Source organism: Chiroxiphia lanceolata, chromosome 1, assembly GCF_009829145.1.
Source record: "Chiroxiphia lanceolata isolate bChiLan1 chromosome 1, bChiLan1.pri, whole genome shotgun sequence".
Classification (NCBI taxonomy): domain Eukaryota; kingdom Metazoa; phylum Chordata; class Aves; order Passeriformes; family Pipridae; genus Chiroxiphia; species Chiroxiphia lanceolata.
The window spans coordinates 132,779,753-132,804,290 of NC_045637.1; the positions used below are offsets into that span (position 1 = coordinate 132,779,753).

The window sequence follows — 24,538 nt, forward strand, 5'->3', positions numbered from 1 at the left end:
GGCATCACAAGCAGTTTTGATTTACTTTTTTTTTTATTAGCTGTTTTTAACCTATCACAGTAATTGGGGCTCCTTTGTCCTCTCAAGTTTCAGGAGATACGAGGGAAGGGAGAATGTTTTCAAATGGAAGCCAGCCTCACTGGCACTGCCATCACCCTGTTTGCAAAGCTAGTGTGCCAGTACACCAAGATTCTTACCACTTTCTTCACTTTCTCAATTGCTTTTGCTCAAGGAAAACCAGCTGATAATTAAGTCTAAATAAAAGCCATGGATCTAATTACTTGAGCTATACAACTAAGATGGGCTTCAAAGAATTAACTCTCAGCTTAAGTTACCTATAGACAAAGAAAAGGTGTTAGGAAGCTTCCACATGAGGGCCAGAGCGAAAAGTTAATATATAATTTAAAATATAAATTACCTGTCATTGGCAGTGAAAGTTTTGAATATCTCCTCAAGAGAAAAATCCACAGAATCTTAATTTGCATTAACCCCTTCCTAACAACTAAGTAAAAGTCAAAGAAAACTAGTCAATACCACTTCTGCACTGATTAAACAAACTCTAAATCAAGCATCACAAAACACAGATGACAAACAAGCTATATCAGATCAGAACAGATACAAATAACTGAGTTTAGTACACCTAAAACATCCTTATTTACAAGCCTTCCTCCATTCATTTTGCTGTTAAGTTCATTTTTCTATTGGCTCCAGCTAAATCTGCTGCCAGCTGAGAAGCTGTGGAAGTTTGTGACAAGTGGCTCAGACCTTAAAAATTCAGAAATATAAAGTTCCAGACTCTACAACTGTATATCCCATAGTGGTGACTTTTAGAGACTCCACAGTCATGGCTTGTGTTTCAAAAATGGGTCAGAGGTGGAAGGTCACAATATCCTACTACCTGTCTCTGAACCATCCAGTTCCCCTTCATCTCAGCAGAAAAATGCGATATATTATCAGCTTCTTTTTTAATACTGCTTACTCAGGAGGAACATTCAAAAGTAAAATGATGTGGATATTCATTTTCATTGCTTTGAAGAAGACAGTAAAGGTCAAATTCTAATTTTGAAATGCTACTCTCTTCATATTGATTATAAAGCCTGAAAGCAGTAACTCCACCCATGCTGCAAGAAGAAATCCCTTTATGAAGCATTTATTTCAGTTTCATATAATTCCTGAATGATAAATCTCCCACCTCTCCCAGCAAAAAAGGAGAAATTGAACTAAAATATTTGCAACGCAATCTTCAGCCTATGGAATAATACAAGAGAGGAAAAGGTGCAGTGCTGTCTCCTGAAGGAATGGACTCACCCAGACAACTATGACTACAGCATCTGACAGCAGGTAGAGCAAAGGAAAAAAGGAACATGTGAAGAAACAGGAAAAAAAAGCAAAGGAGAAAAAGAAAAGATGTATTTTTTTCTCACATATATAACTTTAGTATAAGATGTATTTTTTTCCACTTTTTCCTCTGTCTTGATTAAAATTAGTCTTTTCCTTCCTATGAGGAAGGCCTTAGTGCTTCTTTTTAACTACAGTGGCTGCTGCCATATTTCATGCCAGTACAAAGATGCAGGCTACTGAAAATATTTCTCAACTGTTTCAAAGTTTAGAAACAATTCATCCTTAAAATTTTCAGCAAAGTACTGTGTTATACTCATTGTTATACTCGTGTCTGAACAACCAAGACTGTTTCATATAATATTTTTAAATGAATTACACACACCAGGAGAATTAGGATAATTCATTCATAAACTTTCTGTGTTAAAAACACACAAAGCTGTTCTGATCATGTTTATAAGTCAGTAGCAAGAAGATGGTCACATGTCTTAGACATCACTTCTGACAACTTTCATAGGAAGAATTTTATCTTTATCTAGATGCGGCTTCAAGTCCAACTCACATTAGACATTCTCTCAGCTGACCAAAGACAATATGCACCCTTCAAAAAGGATTTGGTTTTTTTTGGGTTAATTGGCTTTTTAAGTCTTAAAGACATACAGGAGACATATGCACGCAAAATAGGCCTTCGTACCCATACACTTCTTTCCACATATGTATTGATGTATCTCCTTCAAGGGGGAGAGATGTAACACCAGGAAACCACACAACCTTCTAACGTCCTTATTTTGCATTTACCCAAAATTGAAACCAATTCTGCTGAGATACAAGAGTCATCTACTAGTTTTATATGTTCAAAAGACCATGGATAAAACTCAAGCTGACCAAACCAGTTCAAGCACTGAGTTGCCACCTCGCCCTGGTATTTTCAAAGTCCAGGAGGCAGCAGTAGAAAAACACACAAAACATCAGAAGATCTTGACAAAGGCAAATGACTTTGTGCAGATTGGAAGTCTCTACTTTCACCACAAGGCAAAATGGTATTGTTGTTTAGATTATTCCTAACAAAGGAATTCCCTAACAAGGGATATATAACAAAGAAAAAACAATTAGAAAAATTGGCTAGATTCAGGAGACATTTCTCTGCCTCAACACCAGATGGTATCAAATTTTTATTTCACCAGGTGGTCATGGAATATACTTGCACTTTGAAGGGTGCCTTAAGGTCTCTAAGCAGTTCAAACTGAGATATGCCATCATTTGCTATCATCTCCATTCATATTAAGAAACTGGTATGTGTATCACCAATTACATCCACTCCAACTGTGATATGGTCACAGAAAAAACTAATGCTACTTGGAGAAGGATTAACTTAGCTCTACATTTTATGGTGGCAAAATGTGCTATAAGAGGAGGTTGAATTTGCATACAGCATAAAAAGACTGACTTAACAACTTCCACTCAAACACGAAAGTCATGAGGACTGCATAAGGGTTCTGTACGACTTATAGATGGGATTGCCACCCTCCTTATATCCTCCATATTCTATAATTGTTATGTTTTTCTACCCTTCCTGTCATACTATCAGGGGTAGTGAGAGCAGTAACCAGCAGAACAGAATCTGTAAGGCAAGTTCTGACTCCTGCATTAAATAGGGAAGAGAAGAAATGGTTTTGAGCAGAAGAAAACTGCTCCGAGCAGAAAGCCTCAGCAGGGGCAAAAGCCAAGTCAGAGAGCCCTGAAATTCAGAGCAGAGGAAACTGTAAGCAAATGCCATTCGGAGAAGGGTTCAACAGCACTTCTGAACTAATGGATTTGTAACCTCCCAGCACTGGAACTAGCACAAGATCCCTTAACCAGCATCTTCCATGTGAGCACTGAGGATGCACAGACAACTTCTTTGGTGGAAGTAGGGCAGAGCCTGAAAGGTCTGCCATTAAGCTGACATTACAAAGATGAGGAAAGAATTCTTGATGGCAAAATGATCATATTAAAAAAAGAAATCATCAAAGTGTCACACCATTCTTTTCTTGCTTGAACTGTGCTCAAGAACAGAAGCCAGAAGAAGGTCACAGCTTGCACATCAAAAGTACTGAATGAAGATTCAATTTACGAAGCTGTTTTCCATCTCAGAAGGCTACAGATAAAATATTGGAGGGAGAATGGGAGGAGGACAGAGAAAATGGAATATTCTGTGGAACAGATTTAGCTCTATGAAGCTGGATAATTTGGAATTTGCATTTGTACTTCTCAGAAAAGCATGACACTTTTCCCAAATGATGGGAGTTCATTATAGAGTTTAAAATTTATATAATCATTCTCAAAGGGAAACACCATAATTTATGCCGCATTTATGTAATCCTATCTCTCCTGAAGGGTTTCTAATTGAGAAAACCACTAATTTGTTAGAAGAGAAAAAAAAAGCAGGGGGGAAGGAAAAGCTATGCTCAGCCTATGAATAACAAGGTACAAAGAAACAAGCAGGACAGACTTTTTCAATCTCTACTGTTTCTGAGCACCCTACATGGACAAAAGCTTTCATTTGGTCCACTAAAAAGAAGTGAGAAAGTAGCACAGTGCAATTTGTACACACTGAAAAGCAGAAAAAAATAATATCATAGTAACCACTTGCACTCTATACGAAATTGGACAACTATTGGCTCTCCCACATTCATCTGAGATGATCAGGAGTTCAGTTCACCTGCTACAGCCAGCTAATCCAACTGCAGGGAAAAGCAAATGATAACTGTCTGTGCTGGTTTAAAGGTAAAACGGCAGGGAAAATGAACTCAACTCAAAGGAGAGATTATAAGTCACAATAACAATTTAATAAAATAATACAATAAATACGATTATACAGACAGTCAGTTTTAACCCACAAAACTCAAATGTATAACCCAGTACCCTGGGACATGAACAGAGTGGTGTTCGTTGGGCCCCCTGAGTCCAAAGCAAAAGGAGAGGGAAAAACCTGTTGGTGAGAGTGTTGTTGCAGTCCGGTCAAGGGTGGTGGTTGCAGTCCAGTCAAGAGTGGTGGTCTGCAGTCTGATTGAGAGGGTGGTCTGCAGTCTGGTTGAGAGTGGTAGTCTGCAGTCTTCCTCTGGATCCCACGAGTGGTTAAAAAAGTCCTAAGACCCCAAGATTATATATCCTCCAGTTCAGGCAGGAATGCTCAGTACCTCCCTCAGGGTGGGGAGTTCCACAATGGGTATGAGGACAGGAGCATCCTCTTATCTCGCGGGCCTCTTAACACCCAGTTTATAGCCTGAGGAGTCAGGCTCTATGGGCAGATGGTGTAAATGGTCTATTGATAACAGTTTCTGGGAAATGGCATGGAAGGCTATAGAATACACAGTTTTGGGTTACATCTGTACAGTGATGAACTGTTCCCGGTTGTTCTAACTAGGACAACATCAGTAAAAAAAAAATTAGCAGCCAGTCAGGGCTGGGGAGAACAGTAGGAGGGAAAGCAGAGTAAAGATGAAAGATCTTACTGCTTCCAAGCTCCATAATGACATCACCAAACATCTAACACACTTCTCTTAGACATATACAAAAGCATATACAGGAGAAAGCACAAATGGCACATGGTTGAAAATCTCAGTATCAAAAAAATGCTCAGAAAAAACCCTGCAGAAATGAAAGGCAATTTTTATATTATTAATGTTCAAGAAGTAGCATACATTTATCTGCATTGTGAGAGGGTATTTAATAATAAGTAACATCCAAAAGTGATGGAAATTTTAAAACCTGACTACATTTCATAAAATATGTCCCAGGAACATCCTTTTCCAAATGTCCTGTAGTTTGGAAATCCTGTATTCCTCTTTTATCTTGAGGAATCCCACAGTTTGGGGAAGGCCACAGGATGACCATAACAGAAACAGTTCAGACAGAGAAATAAAAATTGCTGGAGTCTCTTACTTTTGAATACTTCTTGACCTCAAATATCCAACGACACAGTGTCCCAGAGGTTCTTGGCTTGTGTGTTTTATTTTTAACAACACTGAAAACCAAAGCTATTACGACTACAAGCTGAACTGGCTTTGCAGGGACTTTACGGTTAATTGAGCTGTAGCTATTTAGCCTGCAGTAGACACCAGCTCTGCCAACTCTGTAGGCAAGGAAAAAAGTTCCCCAAGCTATAGCCAAGCTACCGTCCCTTTCTTTATTTACTTAAATGCTCCAAAGCAATGTGGCTTTTGGGGAGAGTGAACTTATCCTCACACTCTGAAAACATAAAGACACAAACCCCCTATAGTGACTCATGTGACATGTATGCTCAGAATAGTTACATCTCCATCATCTTAAATGTAATCTCCTGAAGTTCCCTGAGGCTTGATGAGCCAAACACACATGAAGCTTTTAGGCATTTCAGTTATGGAAGTTTAAATTTCTTGACTGGACTTTGTGAAGGACATATGAAAGTCCTCCAAACTCCTATCACTCAAAAGAAAACAGTTGTCAAGCTTCCTTAATTAAAAAAAAAAAAGCCCAAACAAAAAAAACCCCAACAAAACCACCAAAACAATGCTGCATAAAATGAATAGGTTTGCTTTTTGTAAGTGGATGATTTAACTTCTGAGAAAAAGAATAATTTATTCTTTATTGGAAGATGAAGACAGGATTTTCATTGGAATTTTCATGTTTACCTTCTACCAGTAGATCAACCAATCAACCAATGGCTTTTAAAAAAAAAAAAAAGCAGATATTGTTTCACTGTGCCCTTGACCTACAGCATACAACCTTCCAGACCTACTCTAATACAATGAATAGGAGGCTTATCACCCAGACTCATCTAACTAGTGCCATGAGGTCATTTGTTGACTTAAGTGTTCTAGACATTGTTAGGCCATATATCAGTCAAAAATCACTGAGCTGGGAAGTACATGCAATAACTCACGTAATAATTTAGTATGAAGTCACAAGAATTATGTCTACTCAGTAAAAATACAGTTTTCTGGAGCTCTTCCTTAGATGGCATGGGTACACACCGTGCTATTTCTCTAGGATAATACAGAAGCACAGCTGCTTTACATCACTTGCAGTATTCTTACTACAAAGCAGTGCTTTCCATTGTGCACCAGTTAGGAACACTGTGAAATAAATTACACGTACACTTAGGTAAGGGCTTTCTCTTGGCAAACTGCTGGTTGTCCCTGTGTTCTTTTCTTAGCAGTTACTCCGTTTCAATTTTCCACAGAACAGTTTTGTGAAGATTTAGCCCCTTCAGCCTGACAATTTCAGAAAGGGAGGCTTCAGAAAACTTTTCCAACCTCAGAAATTCTGCCTAGTATAAATATATGTCCTGGAGAATAATGTAATATATATTATAATATGAAATAATTGTATATAATAATATATAATATTATTATATATAATATTATAATATATAATATATGTCCTGGAGAATAAAGGCAAATTCTAATTTATTTCTTAGAGACTCTTTCAGGTTTTCATTTTTTGTTTCTCTTAGAATCACAGAATGGCTTGGGTTGGAAGCATCTTAAAGCTCATCTAGTTCCAATCCCCCTACCATGGGCAGGGACACCTTTCACTAGACCAGGTTGCTCAAAGCCCCATCCAACGTGGCCTTGAACACTTCCAGGGATGGGGTAGCCACATCGTCTCTGAGCAACCTGTTCCAGGGCCTCACCATCCCCACAGTAAAGAAATTCTTCCTCATATCTAATCTAAACATACTCTTTGCCAGTTTGAAGCCATTCCCCCTTGCCGTCTCACTACATGATCCCGTAAATAGTCTCTCTTCATCTTTCTTGTAGGGTCCCTTTGGGTACTGGAAAGTTGCAATTAGGTCACCCTGAAGCCTTCTCTTTTCCCTGCTGAACAATCCCAATTCTCTTAGCCTTTCCTCATAGGAGAGGTGCTCAATCCCTCTAATCATCTCGGTGGCCTCCTCTAGACTTCCTCCTACCACACAGTGAGATAAGATGGAAGAGGTCTGAAACATTGAAGACGTCTGTGGCCAAGAGTTAAGCATCTCTCCTCCATGCTCTGTAGTGGCACTCAAATGCACTAGGTTTTCTCCTCCAAGTCACAAAATAAACTTACTCAGTATACATGATGAACTGCTCTTTAAAAATTAAAGAAATTCATTAAGCAAATCCTGTGTTCTTTGTCATCTTATAATGCAAGAGAGTAGACTGCTTCCAGAGCACTTACGTGCTATTTTTGCACACTTCTATCTATATGTGGAAAAAAGACCACAGCCTTTGACAGTGGAGTAGATGGAAAATTATTATCTGGGCAACGGCCAAATCAAAGATGAAGAGACAGTCTATCACCTGAGTACTTTTAAAATGTGAAACAAAAATTGGTAGAAATAACTATGAATTAGAAGATGTAGATACGATAATTAACATAAAGAGAAATAAACTGAAAGTGGCCCAATCCATGGCATTTGAATGGAAAAGTACCAAAATACCTACAAAACATGCGTGACTTGGATGATGCTTTGAAACTTCATCTAGACCTATGGGAAATGAAACATTACCATATACTAAAACACTGGAAGAGAGTTTTATTACTATAATAAATAGCAATATTTCCAGGGGTGGAAAATGAAAACCAAATGCAAAAAAGTTTTCACAACTACGATGGGGAGGAAAGAATTTTATTGCCTGAGAACACAGTAAGCAAGTTAACCTCAGAAGCAAAGTGCCAATAAAGCTAAGTATGTATGTCTACATATATACCCAAAAAACAAAATCTTTTTCATGCTGTATGAGCAATATTATTACTCAGAAGTAAAAAAGGATAACTATAGAACTGTAAATCAAGCTGTTCCCAGAATTAGAATCTACCATACAGTTCAGTATTTAGCCTAGGCAACCATATGATACTACAGAAAATAAAGGGAATGAAATATCTGAGATAAAAGTTAAGATCAGTGAACTTTTCTGCTGGCTGCAGTGGATTTAATCATACTTCAAGTGTGATACTGAAACATCTCTGAACAGTTGATAATGAGAGTTACATAAAAAAGAATAAACCACAACTACACTAAACCAAAAATCATTTGCTAATCTGAATTCTACAGAATTTATTTTAAGTGAGAAAATAGCATGTAAATGACTTTCAGACTCTGTAGTATCTCAGATATCACAGTTGAAGGCACATTTAGCCCACAACAGTAATACGGTGGCCTGCACCACTCACATATATGTGATCAGATAATCACATAAAATATTTAACATACTCAGGTATACGCACCAGAATCAGTTGGGCTTTTTTATTTTTTTTTCCCTTTTTTTTTTCCTCAGGCTCATCAAAGGTAAATTAGATTATCTCAGACTAAATAAATTAAATTCAGAGGGAAACATCCTGTAAACTGCATGCTGTAAGTTGGTACATCTGACTCAGGAGAAGTTGAAAGAACATTTAGCACAGACTACCTCTAAATTTTGTTCTAGGAATTCAATAGAGAGCTGAACAGCACCAATAAATGTGTCACCTTTACCTACTTTCATTCAAACCTATGTAACTTTGATGAATAGCAGAAGACACAAAGCCATATCTGCTGTAAAAGCAGAATTACTTTATAAGCTTTAATTGAAGTTTCAGCTAAACCTCCCCCAGGCATTAAGTATGATTTTTCTTATGCAACTTTACTGCTTTTTTGTTTGGTCAGGTTTGGGGTTTTTTTATTTTTCCTTCCACTTTTTGTTTCAACCAAGTTGGTGCTTGTCTCCGCAGTCACACATTCCATATTTAAATCCTACATTTTCCTATTTCTCTTGGTCTTTTTCTTTTATAGCGTTGTTTTTCTTTGCACTTCATTCTGCTACTGTCACAACAGTAACAATATGCTTCCCTGTACACAGCCAGCTACAAAATTCCCTCAGCAGGACCACTTCTTTAAGATTTCAGCCTGTGACTTCCCCCTAATTAACATCACACAGCATCCCCATTAGGAGCACTGAGCAGGAATGGTATTCTCCTTCACTCAAGAAGCCATGAGAAATGTTAAACAATTTACTTACAGTAGTTTTAATTTACAACTAACTAGATTTTTGCCTGAATTTGCCTTGCATTTATGGAAAATTAGAAAATAAGGAATAAGTCAAGGTCAAACTCTGCCTGGTTTCTCCATTATGAAAAAACTTGGAAAGAAATGTCCTCCAACAGACCTCTGGCTTATACTACCATACATGCATTCTTCTGTTAGGGGAACACTACTCCTCAGAAAACTGAAATTAGAAGTTGATCTCATCCTCAGCGGTATTTGTCCTTGTTCTACTTGTCCCAGTCTAAATCACAGAGCTGGAGCCCCAGTCATCCAATGAAGACTAAGAAAAACCCACTTAACACAGAGTCCCATTCTTACTGTTTTTCCATATCAAACTTCTCAGATAATTTCAAGAGCTCACCCAAGCACTTCTTTTTTTCTTTTTTTTTTTCCCCACCCATGTAGCTGACACCAGGCATGGCTGCATTACAGAGCCCAGTATGTCCACGACAGAGTAGATACTGCCAAAAGTAACAGCTTCCTCAGGTCCTGCTAGTGAAGTCCACAGCAGTAGTTGTTACTGTCAAATAATACAGGCCTGGCACAACATCAGTGAGGTTACCTTCTGAAAATTACATTTGTAATACAGCCTTCCTTACTTTTCTGGTCCTAATATTTGTTTCTAACAAAATCAAAACAGACAACAGAAAAGTCAAACCCTAACTAAACAAAGATTTTTCCCCTTCCCATCTAACACATTATGTATGAGTGACTTCTACATAGTATAAAACATATCAGACTGTATTTCTACAGGTGGCTCTTACAGATCTGAATGAAATTCTACTATCTAGGAGAGAGGATTACATTTACCAAAAAAAACCAAAAAAACCAACACAAACAAATAACCTATAATGCAAGTTTGACCCCATCTAACTGAAGGTCTACAAGACACAAGAAAAAATTCTCTCATTAGCCTAATACTCTGGATCTAGTCTCAGCCTAGATGAGTACTTAAAAATATAATGGATGCACGTAGTCCCATCAAAATCAGTGAGACAATGCACATTTAAATATGTATTAATTATTAACTTCAAGAGCTTTTCTAGACAAGAGCTTTGTTCTACTAATATTAAAGCATCAGAATTCTAACTGGCTTCAACCACAGTATTATAGTCACAGCCAAAAGGAAACTTTTCCAATGACAGTGGGAGAAGTATTTTCATGCAAGTGTAACTTTGCAATTTAAAAAAGAAATCAAGTAGAAAAAAATCTTTGTTCTTGCTCCTAAAGAATAATTATTTATACTGAGCTCACACAACAAACTATTTATGAAGGAAAACAAATTATACTGTATTTGACAGTTATAGTGCTATAAACTTTCATCTAGACCAAGCTCAGATTAAAAAACCTTTTTAAGTGTCACTAAAAAGGCACTAGAAAGCTCTATCTACTATTTTGTTATTAAGTCAGTACCATATCAACTATAAACCTGAAGAACAATAAACATATTTGAAACACAGGCTGTTACGACTTGAACTCGGCACTACAAATATTGAAAGCTGCACCCGTAACCCTCTGCACACCTCATTATCCCGGCACAGCTGCAGGGACAGACAGCTCACAGATGAAATGGATATCATTATGAATAAAAGTGTCAGATCATTCAGTAATTGTTACTCAAACAAAGCAGTACAGAAGAACTGCAAAAATTCCCTCATAAATTGGTCACCGACGGTTTTCCCTTCCTTGTGGAAGAGTCCCATTTAAAATGCACAACCTTGGGATGGAAATCCACAGTACTTTAAAGGCTTCTAACTTCAGGGTGTCAATCACATGAAATGTGGATTTTTTTTTGGTCAGTCCATTCCAGAATGGGCTCATTGTACATTCAGACATATAGCATATGAAGCCACACATCTCACATGCAGAGCCAGCTGTGGACCTTGTGAGGGCTGATGTTCTAGTACCTCCCTGGCTCATCCTACCTTGGGAATTATGCCAAGACAGTGCAATTTTAAAAGGTCCCTCAAAGCCATAACACTTTCATCTCTTTAGTTCACTACCAATTGCAGATGAGTCTGAATCAGCAGTGTGACGGTAAAGGGTTTATTATTTCTCTACCACAGCTCATTTTTAGTACTTTCTAACAGAGAAGGCCCACGTAGAGAAAGCATATCCAGCAATTTCTGCAAAGGAGTTCAATACAGACAGACTCAGATAATGCAGCCATCACTAGGGACCATGAGAGACTGATAAGGAAGGATAAAGGAGCAGAACAGAAAGCAAGCTTAACAGGCTTCTCCAAGTGTGCTAGATAAGAACCATTCCCAAGGCAAGTTAGAGTCCACTGGGAAGGAAAAACAAACAAAAGCTAGTCTCAAACTACAGGCAGCTTCCAAGATGCCTGTAGTTTTGCTCACTGATCTTTTGATTGCCTTTATCAAGAAATGCTTGTCTTTGCTTCATGCTGCGTACATATGAAAAATTACATCTACCTTCATCTTAGGTGCTGCCTGCAGGCAAGAAACTCTTACACAGCTCTCTCATCTTCCAGGGTGACTTCTCACACCCACATTAAAAGTCCTCTTAAGTACTTGTTTGTATAGTAAATCTAAGAGGACCCAAATCAGAGGCAGAGCTGACTTCTTTAACAAGAACTCCCACATTAGAGGCTTTGTTTTTGAAGCACCAAAGTTTCTTCCTACTGAGAACGTAACCATATAATTTGAATTCTCAAGCTATTCACTACAGCATGGCACAGAAATAAGAAGTGCAATGTAATTACAAAAATACCCATACATAATCACTAGAAGTGAGTGCATACCTTCCCTGATAGCGGTAAATGGGGTTCCTTCCTCTTCTTGTAATCTAATCACCTTCAATGCCACCAGCTTTCCATTTACCCTGAAAGGGAAAGAGAGGAGGGGATGGAGAAATTAAATAAAAAAAATTATCATAAAAACAGTATTTCTCATACTAGAACTTGTTTCTCATCACATACTTATCCAATTTCTTCCTGTCAATGCCAGTGATTCATTCCACTGTAGAAACATTTCATAGCTTCCATAATGTCAATTTTATATTTTCACACTCAGATGCAATCCAAGAAATGATCTCAGTTTGCTGTGAATCAGTCTGTTTCCTTTCTATCACAGCACTAAACTGAAGCTTTGTTAAGAGGCATCACATTGTAAAATTTTGTTATAAAGTATATGTCCATTATTTTATTAAATATTTCAAAGAAAAATGATATGATTTTCCTTAATTGCTCCACTTGCAGTATATCCAGATCTATACTGATTGTTTCCTTTCTACTGCATGATACACATAATTAGAGCCCTCCAAAAGCTACAAAGTTTGAGATGTGAAATAATTTTTAGGTCATTCTGGCCATTTCCTGTTAGAGCAGGATTGTTCCTGAGGCACATTCTTGACTACATGGTCTGGGCTAGTTTTAGGTTATAATGACTCTCATTTATAAGTGTCATGGTTTGAGATTCCCAAAATCCAATTCCCTAGTCCAAGCCCCCCTCCCACATCTCAACCTAGTGTAAGATGTGTTTTCCAGACAATCACACGAGACTCAGAATGGGGGAAAGGGAATATATTACAATGACTGTACACACAAATAAATACTACAATATATTATATACACTCTTAGCTATCTCTACCATGACATAAGTATTTACAATGGATCAAATCTCTTCTCCCTTCCAAATAAAAGTCCAGGAGGGGAGAAGAAAAAGACCCCTTCTAGTCTCTGAGCAGCAGTATCTTCTAAGGCAGCAGGTTCTCTGGGTCTTCCATGCAGCAGTTGGAGCTGGATCTCTGCCAGCACACACCAGGGAGGCCTCCAAGCCCCTCGTAGCCCCTCGACACAGGCAAAGGGTCTTCCGTGGGCTACGTTCACCCCAGACAAAGGTCGTTCCACCATGGTCATACCATGAAGCACAGGGGGTCTTCGTGACGGTCTGGTATCTTCAAGGGGACTCAAGCCCCTTGCAGAGCTTCCGTGCTCTGCCTCAAGATGGCTGCGAGCTTCTGTGTAGCTTGCAGCAAGGGAGGGCGCCAAGGTCAATAAGTTTAAAAATATTTTGTGCTCCAAGAGACAAAACTTCACAACAGGTCATTCTAGTGTAAAATCTTTTTGGTTGGTTTCACTTCTAGCAGTCAAAATTTCACCACACATGAATTGCATTCCAGGCCTTGCAAAAAAATCCAGTTGGTTCAAGTTATCCAAACAAAATCTCACAAAAACTGAACAAAGCTGATATCCATTAACCTCCTCAAGAACAAACTAATACTCTGAAACTTTAACAGACTCCCCATGTATGACAAGGAATGGTGAGGTTAAACTACCAAAAAGGCATAATACAGCTGAAAAAAAATTAACATTATTATTGCAATTTCTTTCAGTAAAAGTAAAATTAGTCTTTACGTTCACAAAGCTCACTCAAGGAAGCATTGGAGCCTTTACATTCCTGTAGTCGTGGAGGCAATTCCCTATTGTACGAGGCCCTAGAAGATGTGGGTTTTGGTTTTTTCAAAGCAAGATGATATGGAAACCCACCAACTCTGAATTCATCTTCTCCCTGAGGTTTTCAATTTTTACAGTTATATGACCTCAGTTATGGGTGGCTACTGTCTTGTTTCTTCTGATTATTCTTCTTTTGCCAAAAACTCATTAGCCCTATACAGAACATTGCATAACGACTCTGAGCATCTTAAGAAATCAGCTACCAAAAGATGGTTTACTCATCACCTTCCAATTATTCATAGTACTTCAGGCTGGCATCAGTTGAAGTCTCAGGCCACTAGTCACTGTTGAAAGACAATTATGAGCTTAATCCTACTGGATTATCTGGATTTCTCCTTATAATTACCTTATGTAATTTTTTTGTTTGGATTTAAACAAGACTTCTGGCATCAGAAAAAGATAAGCCTTGCCTCAAGTAACTTCATGTGTCATGCTCAGACAGGAGAATAAACCATCATAAAAGCAGAAGTAGAAGGATTGATGACACATATACATGACACATATATATGACACATATACACATGTAGTTTTCAATTGCTCTGTCAATACACCACCCTGCCTATCACATACATATCACTTAGATATCTGGATAACTTGAATATTTTACAACAGATGAAATAACTGTGCAGGAGGAATTTAAACAAGAAAGGCAAGAGCATTTTGCAGATCAAGAACAGGACAAATGCTGTGTTTAGAGAATACAATGGAAAAAAGCACATTAAGGAGGTATTAAGGGAACAGGGATATGGAGTCTTTTGCCAGAGAGACACGTAAATAGCATGCAGGATTGTGTAGATTATATTCTTCTTAATCTGAAGTTCAACATTCGATTGATTCACAAATAGCAAAAAAACCCACAAATAGCAACAGTATGGAACTCATTTCAAAGAATTCACAATTAAACACAGTAGGTGAGCTGTGCTATTTAGTTATCATTGCCACTTTGTCATTGGTACCTGTCATCATCTTGATAGACATCATGGCAACTCAACACTATCAAAGTAATCAAACTAATCTCAAGTAGTGTTCCTCTGGGATTTCATTCTCCTCCTTACCATTATTTATCTCCAATATATCAATCTATAATTTCCATAACACAACAGGCTCCTTATTTTCATTTACTACCCAATCATTAAAACCTTCTTTTTTTTCAGTTCATTTTCTATAAACTGGAGCATATAAAATTGTAGGTATGAGAAATTATGAAATACCATTAAAAGAGAGAGTGTTTATATTCACATCCTTTAACTATCCTCCCACTGATGCAATCTCAGGATGCAGTTAGATGATGCTGAAGAGATGAGCTAAGGGCTACCTCAGGGTATGGCCTTCCTCCTGCTAAATCTCTGCCACACACTCCTGCTACTGTCTTGTATTTGTCTTGCTTCTGCTAGACTCTACAGTGAGACTGCTTGGAGACCTTAAATAAGAGAAGACTGGCCCTTCCAAAAAGAACTAAATCATATTAAAAAAAATAAAATTAGAAAGGCATGATAAAAATTGAAGAACACTAGAAAATACATGAGAAGAACTGGCTCCACCTTTTGAGAAGCAATGCGTCATGGGATCAAGCCAGTTAGATCATGAAATTATGCCCTGAAACTTGCAGTGCCATGCCAAAATAACGTGGTAATTTCCTTAGAAACAACATTGAAAAATGGAGACCTGGATAAAATTACCTCTGCAACTTATCAATACTTGTCTTTGCAGACTTCAGTAGTGATCAGACAAGGTTAGCAGAATTCCTTCCTGATACTACTTCATATTTGTCTTCCACAGCATTCAAAGTATGCTCAGTATTTTCACTATTTTCAAATGCAAGCAGAAAAATTGACAAGGACACTACCTTGCAGACAGTCAAAAGGCAACACTGCTGCTTCTTTCAACTTCTAGGATTCATTAAACCACCTCTATTACCCACTGTCCAAAGAAAACAATTCACACCTCAAAATAATACACTTCACTGGGTCAAGGATTACACTTATCATCTTATGTCTATTGTGTCAACTGCCTCATTAGATTCTAATAAGGACAATGTTGACTAAAAAATTCTTATTTTCTAACTTACAACCCATCCTCCCTCCTAAACTAACGCTCTTTCTCTCTCTCAGCCAAAAGCCCTTGGAAACGTACAGAAGTCCTAAAGCCTCTCTAATTATCACACAAAACAACTTTTCTCTAGGCTAAACACCTGCAGTTGATGGACAGTTTTCCAATTTATGTTACATTTTAATGTTACATAATCTCTTCTAATATATATGCAATGTAGGCAAAAGAAAAATTAGTCCAAATTACTTTGTGCGGCATAAAGTAAAAGTCTGCATATTATAAAAAATACAAATAAGCCAGATATTACAAAAAATGCTAATATAATGTCATTCTGCATTTTCTGAAACAGCATCTATCACTGTTACAGAAATAAATACATTTATAAAAACTGACCATTTATGAGAAAGTAGAGAAGATTAGAAATTATTTAATCCTTTAATGCATCATTAAGAATATACAACACTGATAAATATAAAGTAACTGATGACTTAATTGACTTCATTGGGGATAATGCTGATGATGCCACATAGAGAACAAAAGACTATAATAACACTGTTTTCTCAAGTTCTTCAGATATATTTAGATGAAATAAATATACACATTTTAAAAAGCCAATTCACACAAAATCTGCCACTCTGATTTGAATCTATTTATTTAATACTGAGTTTTACCACTGGCTGGAGCTGAGGCTGAGCTCATAACTTGAGCAAGTCCTAAGCTTAGGAACATTTCTATAAAGAAAAATCAGTAGATGGTGTTGGGATGATGCTCTAGTTTGTGATACACATTTCAAGAAACTAAATCTTATGAAGAAAAGTAACTCTCAATTGTTAAATATTCATTTGCATGAAAAGCTCAAAGTTTAATGATCAAACATTGAGAATATCTAATTAGATCTACTCTGTAGCAATATTAATGTCATAAACAGACATCTAAAACCCCAAATAGACCATGAGGGCCTAATGAAACCAGGCTCTGCCAGAATTTTCCTTTGAAGAAACCTGACAGAGGCACATTCACTGTAAGTTTAGTCACCTCTGCTTATTTATACCAACAAATAACTAATTCCACATTGAGGTAAACACTTCTTTTAATCATTATCATAAAAGGCAATTCAGTGTAAACATGGTTTATATTATATTTTTCTTACTTAAAAGGACTAACATTTCTAGTTTACAAAAGCCACTCACAGTCCTGCTAAAGCCCTATGGTGTAAATACTCAAGGGACTAACACAACCCCTGCATTTCTCTTTTTGAATCCCACCATCTTTTAACCTCACCCTAGACAAAAGTTACCTTGTTTTAGAGGAAGCTGGTGGATTAAAGATACTTCATAATGCTGATGTTTATTAGAACTGAAAAACAGAAGATCAAAGAGTTCCAAGAGAGAAGAAGGATTTAAATTATTAATTAGTGTTGTCACTGTAACTCAGGAATCCTGTTCTTCACAGGACTCAAGACAGTCTCAAACAATGTGGCAGCCCTCACTTGAACAGGAGCAGGTGAGCATTTACCTCCAGGTCCCCCATTCCTACCTCCCAGCCCACATAAATTCAAACTAATGATCAGCTCATCTAAGCACAGGATGCTTGACCTACACCTGCTGGAATCGAATCACCTGGGACTGGCAGCAGGAAGGCAATACTGAGCACCAGTCCTCCTCCAGATGCCTCATATCTCTCTGGGTCCCACTGATGCTCATATAAAGAGAATTTGGAGACAAATAATGATATTGCTTATAAGTGAATTGGCCTCTTACAACTGTGCACACTGGTGGTCACAGGGGATCTTCTGAGAGATAATGTTCCTTGGCTAACTGGAAAATACATTGGTGCACAATGGTGTTTAGCTGGCAAATTACTTCAGTGGTTGCTCTACTATTCCAATCATACATATATACATGAGGGTCAATAAATTACTACCCATGTGTATCTAATATAACCATGTTCCTTCCCAGTTTTTCTACCAAGTTTTCTTGGACAATCCTGGACAAGTAATAAAATACACTTTCTTTCTTCAGCTTTGTCCCCCTCTATGCGAGTTAATAACACTCTGTAAACTGCTTTGCACGTTAAAGCACAGCATATATAATGTAATGATCATTTTATATATTCAACTATGGAGGAAAATTTTCCCAATCTTTCTTTTAAATGCTGAGAAATTCACTCAGGAAGTGATCAACAGAGTCAATGACTAGAAGATTCTATTTAGAATCTAAGTAACTTATTTTAATAAGTATTTTATTTTTAAAATACTTTATTAAATTTTAATATTTTTTTCCGACATTTGGCATTTTAGTTGAACATATAGTTATCATTACTTTTGGATCTAGTTCAACTCAAAGTTATTGTTTTTATTAAAGATTTACAATGCTAGAGATTTTTCAAAAAGACATTTATGTACGCACTTTCTAAACCCATATCATGACCTGCCTACAAAAATCAGTTAAGGAAATCAGTTAAAAACTGAGGGAAATCAAAAGGGAAGCTCTAGCTGATAACCATAAAATGCCTTTTCATAATCCATGAATATGTATTCCTTTTCCAGCCATCTGCTATCCTCAGATGAAAAATGCTTCCTTTATAGAACACTGATTTCACACAATTTGCAAAAAAATAAAGAAACGGTTAAGGAAGTTCAGGTCATTTAGGCAACATGAATCAGAGCAATTTTGAAATAATTGCTCTAAATAAATTCTTCATAACATGAAGAAAAACTTTCCTATGAAAGGAAACTGGACTATTGCACATGAAACATATCAGGGAGTCTGTGAACACAACACCTCACATGGGCACAGAGTGAAGATAGGGATATGACTAAAAAGTGGCAGCATGACCATCTGAAGTCTATGGCACTTGCAATACATTGAACATAAAACAAAAGACAATGAGAGTCAAGGAGGTTTCATGACAAGTAAAAGAAATCCTGTAACTTCAAAAAACAAAAGTCAGAACAGCAATTAGTACTGTCAGTCAACCTCAGTGAAGGATTCAGCATCATAAATATAAAAAGGAAATTACACACATCATCCTTTTTTTCTTGTGAGCAGCCATCCACACACATAGATATGAAATATGATGGTCAGCTATATATTTATAACACACACTACAATATATCAAGCCAACAACAAATATAGGTAGTTCTCACTGATTATTCAAATATTTCCTGCTGCCCCAAGCAGCATGGAAACCACAGCCAGCGCAGAGCGTGATGCCTGACTGAGCACAATTTCTCCCCACTTTGTACCATGAACTCCCTATTGATTTTCAAGCAAATAGTAAAAGGTACTCTCTTTGATAGAGATAAATGTCAAATTCCCTGGCTACCTCAAAAAATACTTTTTGTCTTTAAGTACTTCTTGGAATCACCTTGAACACAATTTAGATTTCAAATTGAAATGAGAAAGGTACCTTGACTGAAGGACTGCCCTCTCTCTGCAGCCTTTGAGCTCTTGCTGACAACATCAGCTTAATGTGCTCTGCTCTGTGCTCTCCTGATTTCTCATATTAATAGTTAAAAAGGATAAAGACCTCAATTCATTAGAACAAGTATTTTACTAGGGATAAATTGAAATTATGTAGTTTCATGGTATGGAAGTTAGGCAAAAATGTGTTGGTTGAGCTGTTAGAAATTCTACACATTTCTGCAATACTATGAGCACATGCAACTTAGTAAAGGTGCCCAAAAACGGTAAAAGTATAGTAAAAAAAAATCACATGAACTTGCAAGAAATAGATCAAGACCACAGTGGAGATGCCACTGGCTTACCTCTCAAAACACAGAACAAATGCTTTGCAAGCAGCAGTCACAGATCACATCGCCTTAGCCAAGGTAATCTTTTTTAATTCTTTGCCTTGAAGGGCAACTGAACACAGTGGGAGAAGAGGACAGAAAGCGTGCCAACTCGTAACACCGCCAAAAGCACAGGTTTTTCCCTTAAGTGCAATATGCAGAGTTCCCAGTGCGGGAATGCAAGGCCTTCACACTGCAACCAGGGATTCTGGTTGGCAGCAGCTCCCTTATGCTGTCACCAGCTTTGTCTTCAGACTCACAACTCACATCAACATTTATGTGCCACAGAACAAGCCAGATCCCATCACTGTATGTTCAGGTAAATATATAATTAAGCTCAGGAGGGAAGAAGGTCAATGGCAGCAGGAAGACACATGTCAATACACAGACAAACAGCACTTCCTCAGCTCAAGCACACAATGAAATGATACATGAATTCAAAAGACACCTATTGCTTTGCACCTATTGAATGGCAAATGTCCCAATTGTTAGTCAAATACAGAGTCAATGGAACTTGCATCACTTTTTACACTGTTATTAGTAAATTACTTGGCCCGCTTCTCCAAAATTTTACATTAAAAAAATCACTTAAGTCATCTGAATTTCATGCAATAAGCAGCCACTTGGGATTTTATACAACAAAGTAAAATATGAGAATCTAACCTGAATGAAAGTAGAAAATAAACATACCAAGATGAGTTTCATTACATATATCTGATGTGCAACACATGAAATCAAATAGAATTGCATATTGATGCAACCGTCAGCCAGAAAAAAATGACTGCTTGGCTGTTCCTCCTATAAACAAAAAAGCCCAGCCTCAGAGAATTCTGTTTCACTTTCCTTAGTAACACAGTCCTGTTCACTCTGCTGCTTCTTCACCCCAGGGATTCATTTTTATCTGACTACAAAAAGAGAAATCTATCAATCCAGTAAAAGGAATTAGCCAACTTCATTTCACTTTCCTGGGATACTACCACAAATGCTCAAACAGAAAGAAAAGCAATGGATTTGATAGGAAGACAAGGGCTTCCTATCAAAGGGTATCAGGGTACTACTGATTCTGCTCCAAGCTGTAAAGCCAGGATTGTCCTGAAAGCAAGTTACTGCATGCATTACTTTAAATTTTAGGAAAGGAATGGCTGATTTTGTGTCTTTGGAGGCAGGTATGTATCTTTTAGACTTTCAAAACAGTATGCTAAGATCAAGAATGTTTTATTTGATCTTTATGATCAGCAGAGGAAATAATTTTAAAAGCTGAAATGTATCTCGGGAAATGCATAAAAAAACCAAACTCCACTACTTGCCACATGCAGCTGGTGACAAATATTAAGCACAATAATTCCGAGTACAAAGCATCATTCTAAGCAGCTCAATCTGATCTTAAATTCTCCATCTTCAGCTACAGTTAAGGACACATCCCAGAAACATTTTGCCAAATGAGAAAGCCAAGCATCAAGAGTTGATTATTAGGGATTCTCAAACGTTTTGACCAAAACCCACTTGTGTGCAAGTATTATCAGCTCCAGCTCTTCCATCATATGCAAACACATGTCTGCATTCTACAGTGTTCTATGAGAGCTTAAGCTTTCAGCAGTCAAACTGGGCATATACCAGCATAAACAAGCATCTTGTTTTGCTCATTTTTCTTCCCACTGAGTCTGTAGGCAGGGCAACACAGTGATGCATATCACAGTCTCACCCTAAGTACCCACATCAGGGGCTAGAAAAAAAACTCTGTATCTATTCCTGTATCATTTTTAGATTAAGCTATTAAGAGTCAATCTGCCTCGAAAGCAGCAGTCAGGTTTGGTTCTTAACCACAGGATCGTTTAATTGTTTAGGCTGGAAAAGGCCACCAAAGATCATTGAGTCCAACCATTAACACAACACTGCCAAGCCCACCATTAAAACATGTCCTGAACTGCTACATCGACACCTTTTAAATACCTCAGAGATGGACCTCAGCCAGCGTTGGCCCATCCATTTGCTCCACCAGTGTCCATTCCCTGCAAGTACATCAGAGCAGTAATGCTCTTTCTTCTTTAGGGATATCACCTAGGCCAGAGATTCCTCAGTTTCTCATGGGGACAGAAAAGGTGACAAGGCTACATTACCTCAGAAAATAACTCCTTTTGAAATAGTAGATAGCACTTGTAGTGTTTCCTAAGTTCTTAAAGTACAACCTCTTCCTGCTGTGAAATAATTCAACTGTTTCTCTAGTTCAAGAGACAGAAGCCTGGACTGGTGGTGCTGAATCTGGATAGTGCCGGGTAATATGGAAATTATTCAATTCTCAGTTGGAAAAAAATATGTCAAATTCAAACGGGTGAAGGAATAGAACTATAACATTAGAAATACTCTCTGCATATGAATTCTAGTTACACATACTTTTTTCAAAACACATTTTAAAGACCTTGCAGAAGATATTACGAAGCAGCAGGATAAAGATGTATATAATTGTTATAACTCTCACTATTTATCCAGAGCTAGCTGCTTATAATGGAGAACGCAATGCGCCCAGTAATTTCAATTTATTATTCAACTACCATTAAAATCATTGAAGTATTTCTTAGAGATCTGCAGGCAGCTCTACTAGAACAGTATTTCTAACAAATCCATATTTCATAACATGTTCACAAATCACCACTGAATGAAATAGCTTCAGGGAAGAACTTTGCTTTGTTTTTAACTTTCATTCTGTTCCACTGACTGGCAGGACATCTAGAGAGCCTGTTACCTCAGTTCAATCTTATTGAAAGCCAAGGCATATGGGATAACTATCACCAGATACTCACTGTGATTTTACTGAAGGGTTTTGGTCATAAGATACAAACTGAAATCTATACTCTTTTCTCATATTATGTAGACCCCAATAAAAAGCTTCTATGTGTATAATGTCTGAAACATATGGAGATGTGTAACTGAATCATTAACCACACAACGTAAATCCATTTTCTTGAAAAAAGAAAATTGCCCGTGAAAGACAATACCTACAGTGGCATGGTAGAAGTGTAAATACTTCTACAATTAGAACATGTTTTTATTCACATCAGCTGTCATTATGCTCATCAATATCAAAGCTACTGATATGACAGAACCCATCATTCTGATTTATTAGAAACATTCAGTGAAAAAAAGATAATTTTCTGTACCTAACCAAGTTCATTACTCTGGAAAATGTTAGCATATATTTCCTTTTTTTCTGTCCCGTGAGTGTCATGATAGTCTCTCTGCTGGAACGGTAAAGCTGTCTCATCTACCACTGAATAGCTAAAGTTTTTAAAGATATCACATGTACCAAACCCATCTTTCAGAGCTGCTTCATTATTATTGGAAATGTGATTATGGAAACTTGATTAAATATGTGAAATCACACAAGACACTTCGTTTCACAAAACATAGCTCTCAATGGAAGCGCTAGATCAAGAAATATATTTTAAGTGTGTTTACTGAATTATTTTATGCAATATAGAAGCACTGAGGGAATTTGGGGATAAAAAACCTGCAACAAATAACAAACATTAAAGTGGATGAAAAAAATATTTTACATGTATACAGTAGATTATTTTGAGGTGGAATGGTTGCAACGATTGTAAACAAACTGTTGTAAACAAACCAAACCTAGAGGAGTCCAAAATTCAATTAATTCCCTTCACATTATTTTGTTCAAGCTTTTTAATAACGATAAATAAAAGGCAAACAACTTATCACGTATATTCACCATTGCTCTCAGAGCATTAGAAAAATTTACTTGAAGCATATTCTGCTTTTACCCCTAAAAATTTATTTGGTATGGATATTGAAAAAGTAATACAACATTAATGTACAAACAAAACATCAAATTAACAGGGATCTCATCTTGTTCTGATGTGAAGGTAGTATGTTACCTGTGCAAAATGGTCTCGGCCACTTTCACTTGAGCACATGGCAGCGAGTAGCACTTTGATTCATAGGGATCTATGTACATGTTCAGCAACATCAGTTGATACTTTCTGCTTATCTTCATTTACAAACAAAATTAAGAAAAAAACCACCACTTACTTGCTTTTTCCTTTGTACACTGTAGCATAGGACCCTTCCCCTAGTTTTTCCAGTTTTTCATATGAGTCTGCTTTTCCAAACTTAGGGCTCGTAGGCTAAACAGAACAAAAGAGATGACCTTTCAGCATGTATTGAACCCGTAACATTAACTGCTTTGATTCAGCCTTTAGAGATCAAACATCATTATTAAAACTCATACACCTGCATGTTTTCAGCAGCCAATAACAACAAAAAAATTAATAGGAGAGCTAATGAAACATTATAATAGATTATTCAAAGAAAAGATCATTCAACACCCCAGATGGTCGTTGCTGATATTAACCATACACTTATATCATTGGAACTATCAAAAGGATTTTGTTCTTAAGAGACATTTCTGTTTTATTTTTCACATATATAACTTCATAGAGGGAAAAAGATCACTAACAACTAAAGCACCTTATTGATGTTTAGAGATCTAAACAGCATCCTTTGTCTTGAAAAAATCAGGCTAAAAGAGCTGTTTAAGTTTTATATTTTTTAAAATTTTATTTTAGATTAAAGCCCTCCCAAAAATATTGCTCTAACTAGTCAATGTCCCATTACATCAACAGGTAAGCATCTTTAATGATAGTATTTTAACTATGATTACAGTCTTCAGCTTGTGGATATAATCACACCATATTTTAATGTATATGCAGAAGTGTCGAATAAATTCCTGTATCCTTAATATCTGCAGCCTAAGTGAGGGGGTCTAAAACTGAAAGAGGCTAAACAATGATTCTTGCTCAAAGGGTAGATAGCTCAGCTGGCCTTTGCAACAGACTGA

At 37.1% G+C, this 24,538-nt stretch overlaps 1 protein-coding gene across 3 annotated transcripts in view; it reads right to left on the bottom strand.

Annotated features, from left to right (window-relative positions):
- The window catches only part of CDK14 (cyclin dependent kinase 14), a 311,313-nt gene that overhangs the window by 192,856 nt on the left and 93,919 nt on the right, over nt 1-24,538 (bottom strand). For all 3 annotated transcript variants that reach the window (XR_004359107.1, XM_032699286.1, XM_032699277.1), the window contains 2 exons: nt 23,731-23,825; nt 12,132-12,211 (listed from right to left, as the gene is read on the bottom strand). Coding sequence is in view for 2 of the 3 variants with exons in the window: in XM_032699286.1 (XP_032555177.1) it covers nt 12,132-12,211; nt 23,731-23,825 (175 nt within the window). In the remaining variant the exon portion in view is untranslated. The remainder of the gene's footprint in view (nt 1-12,131; nt 12,212-23,730; nt 23,826-24,538) is intronic.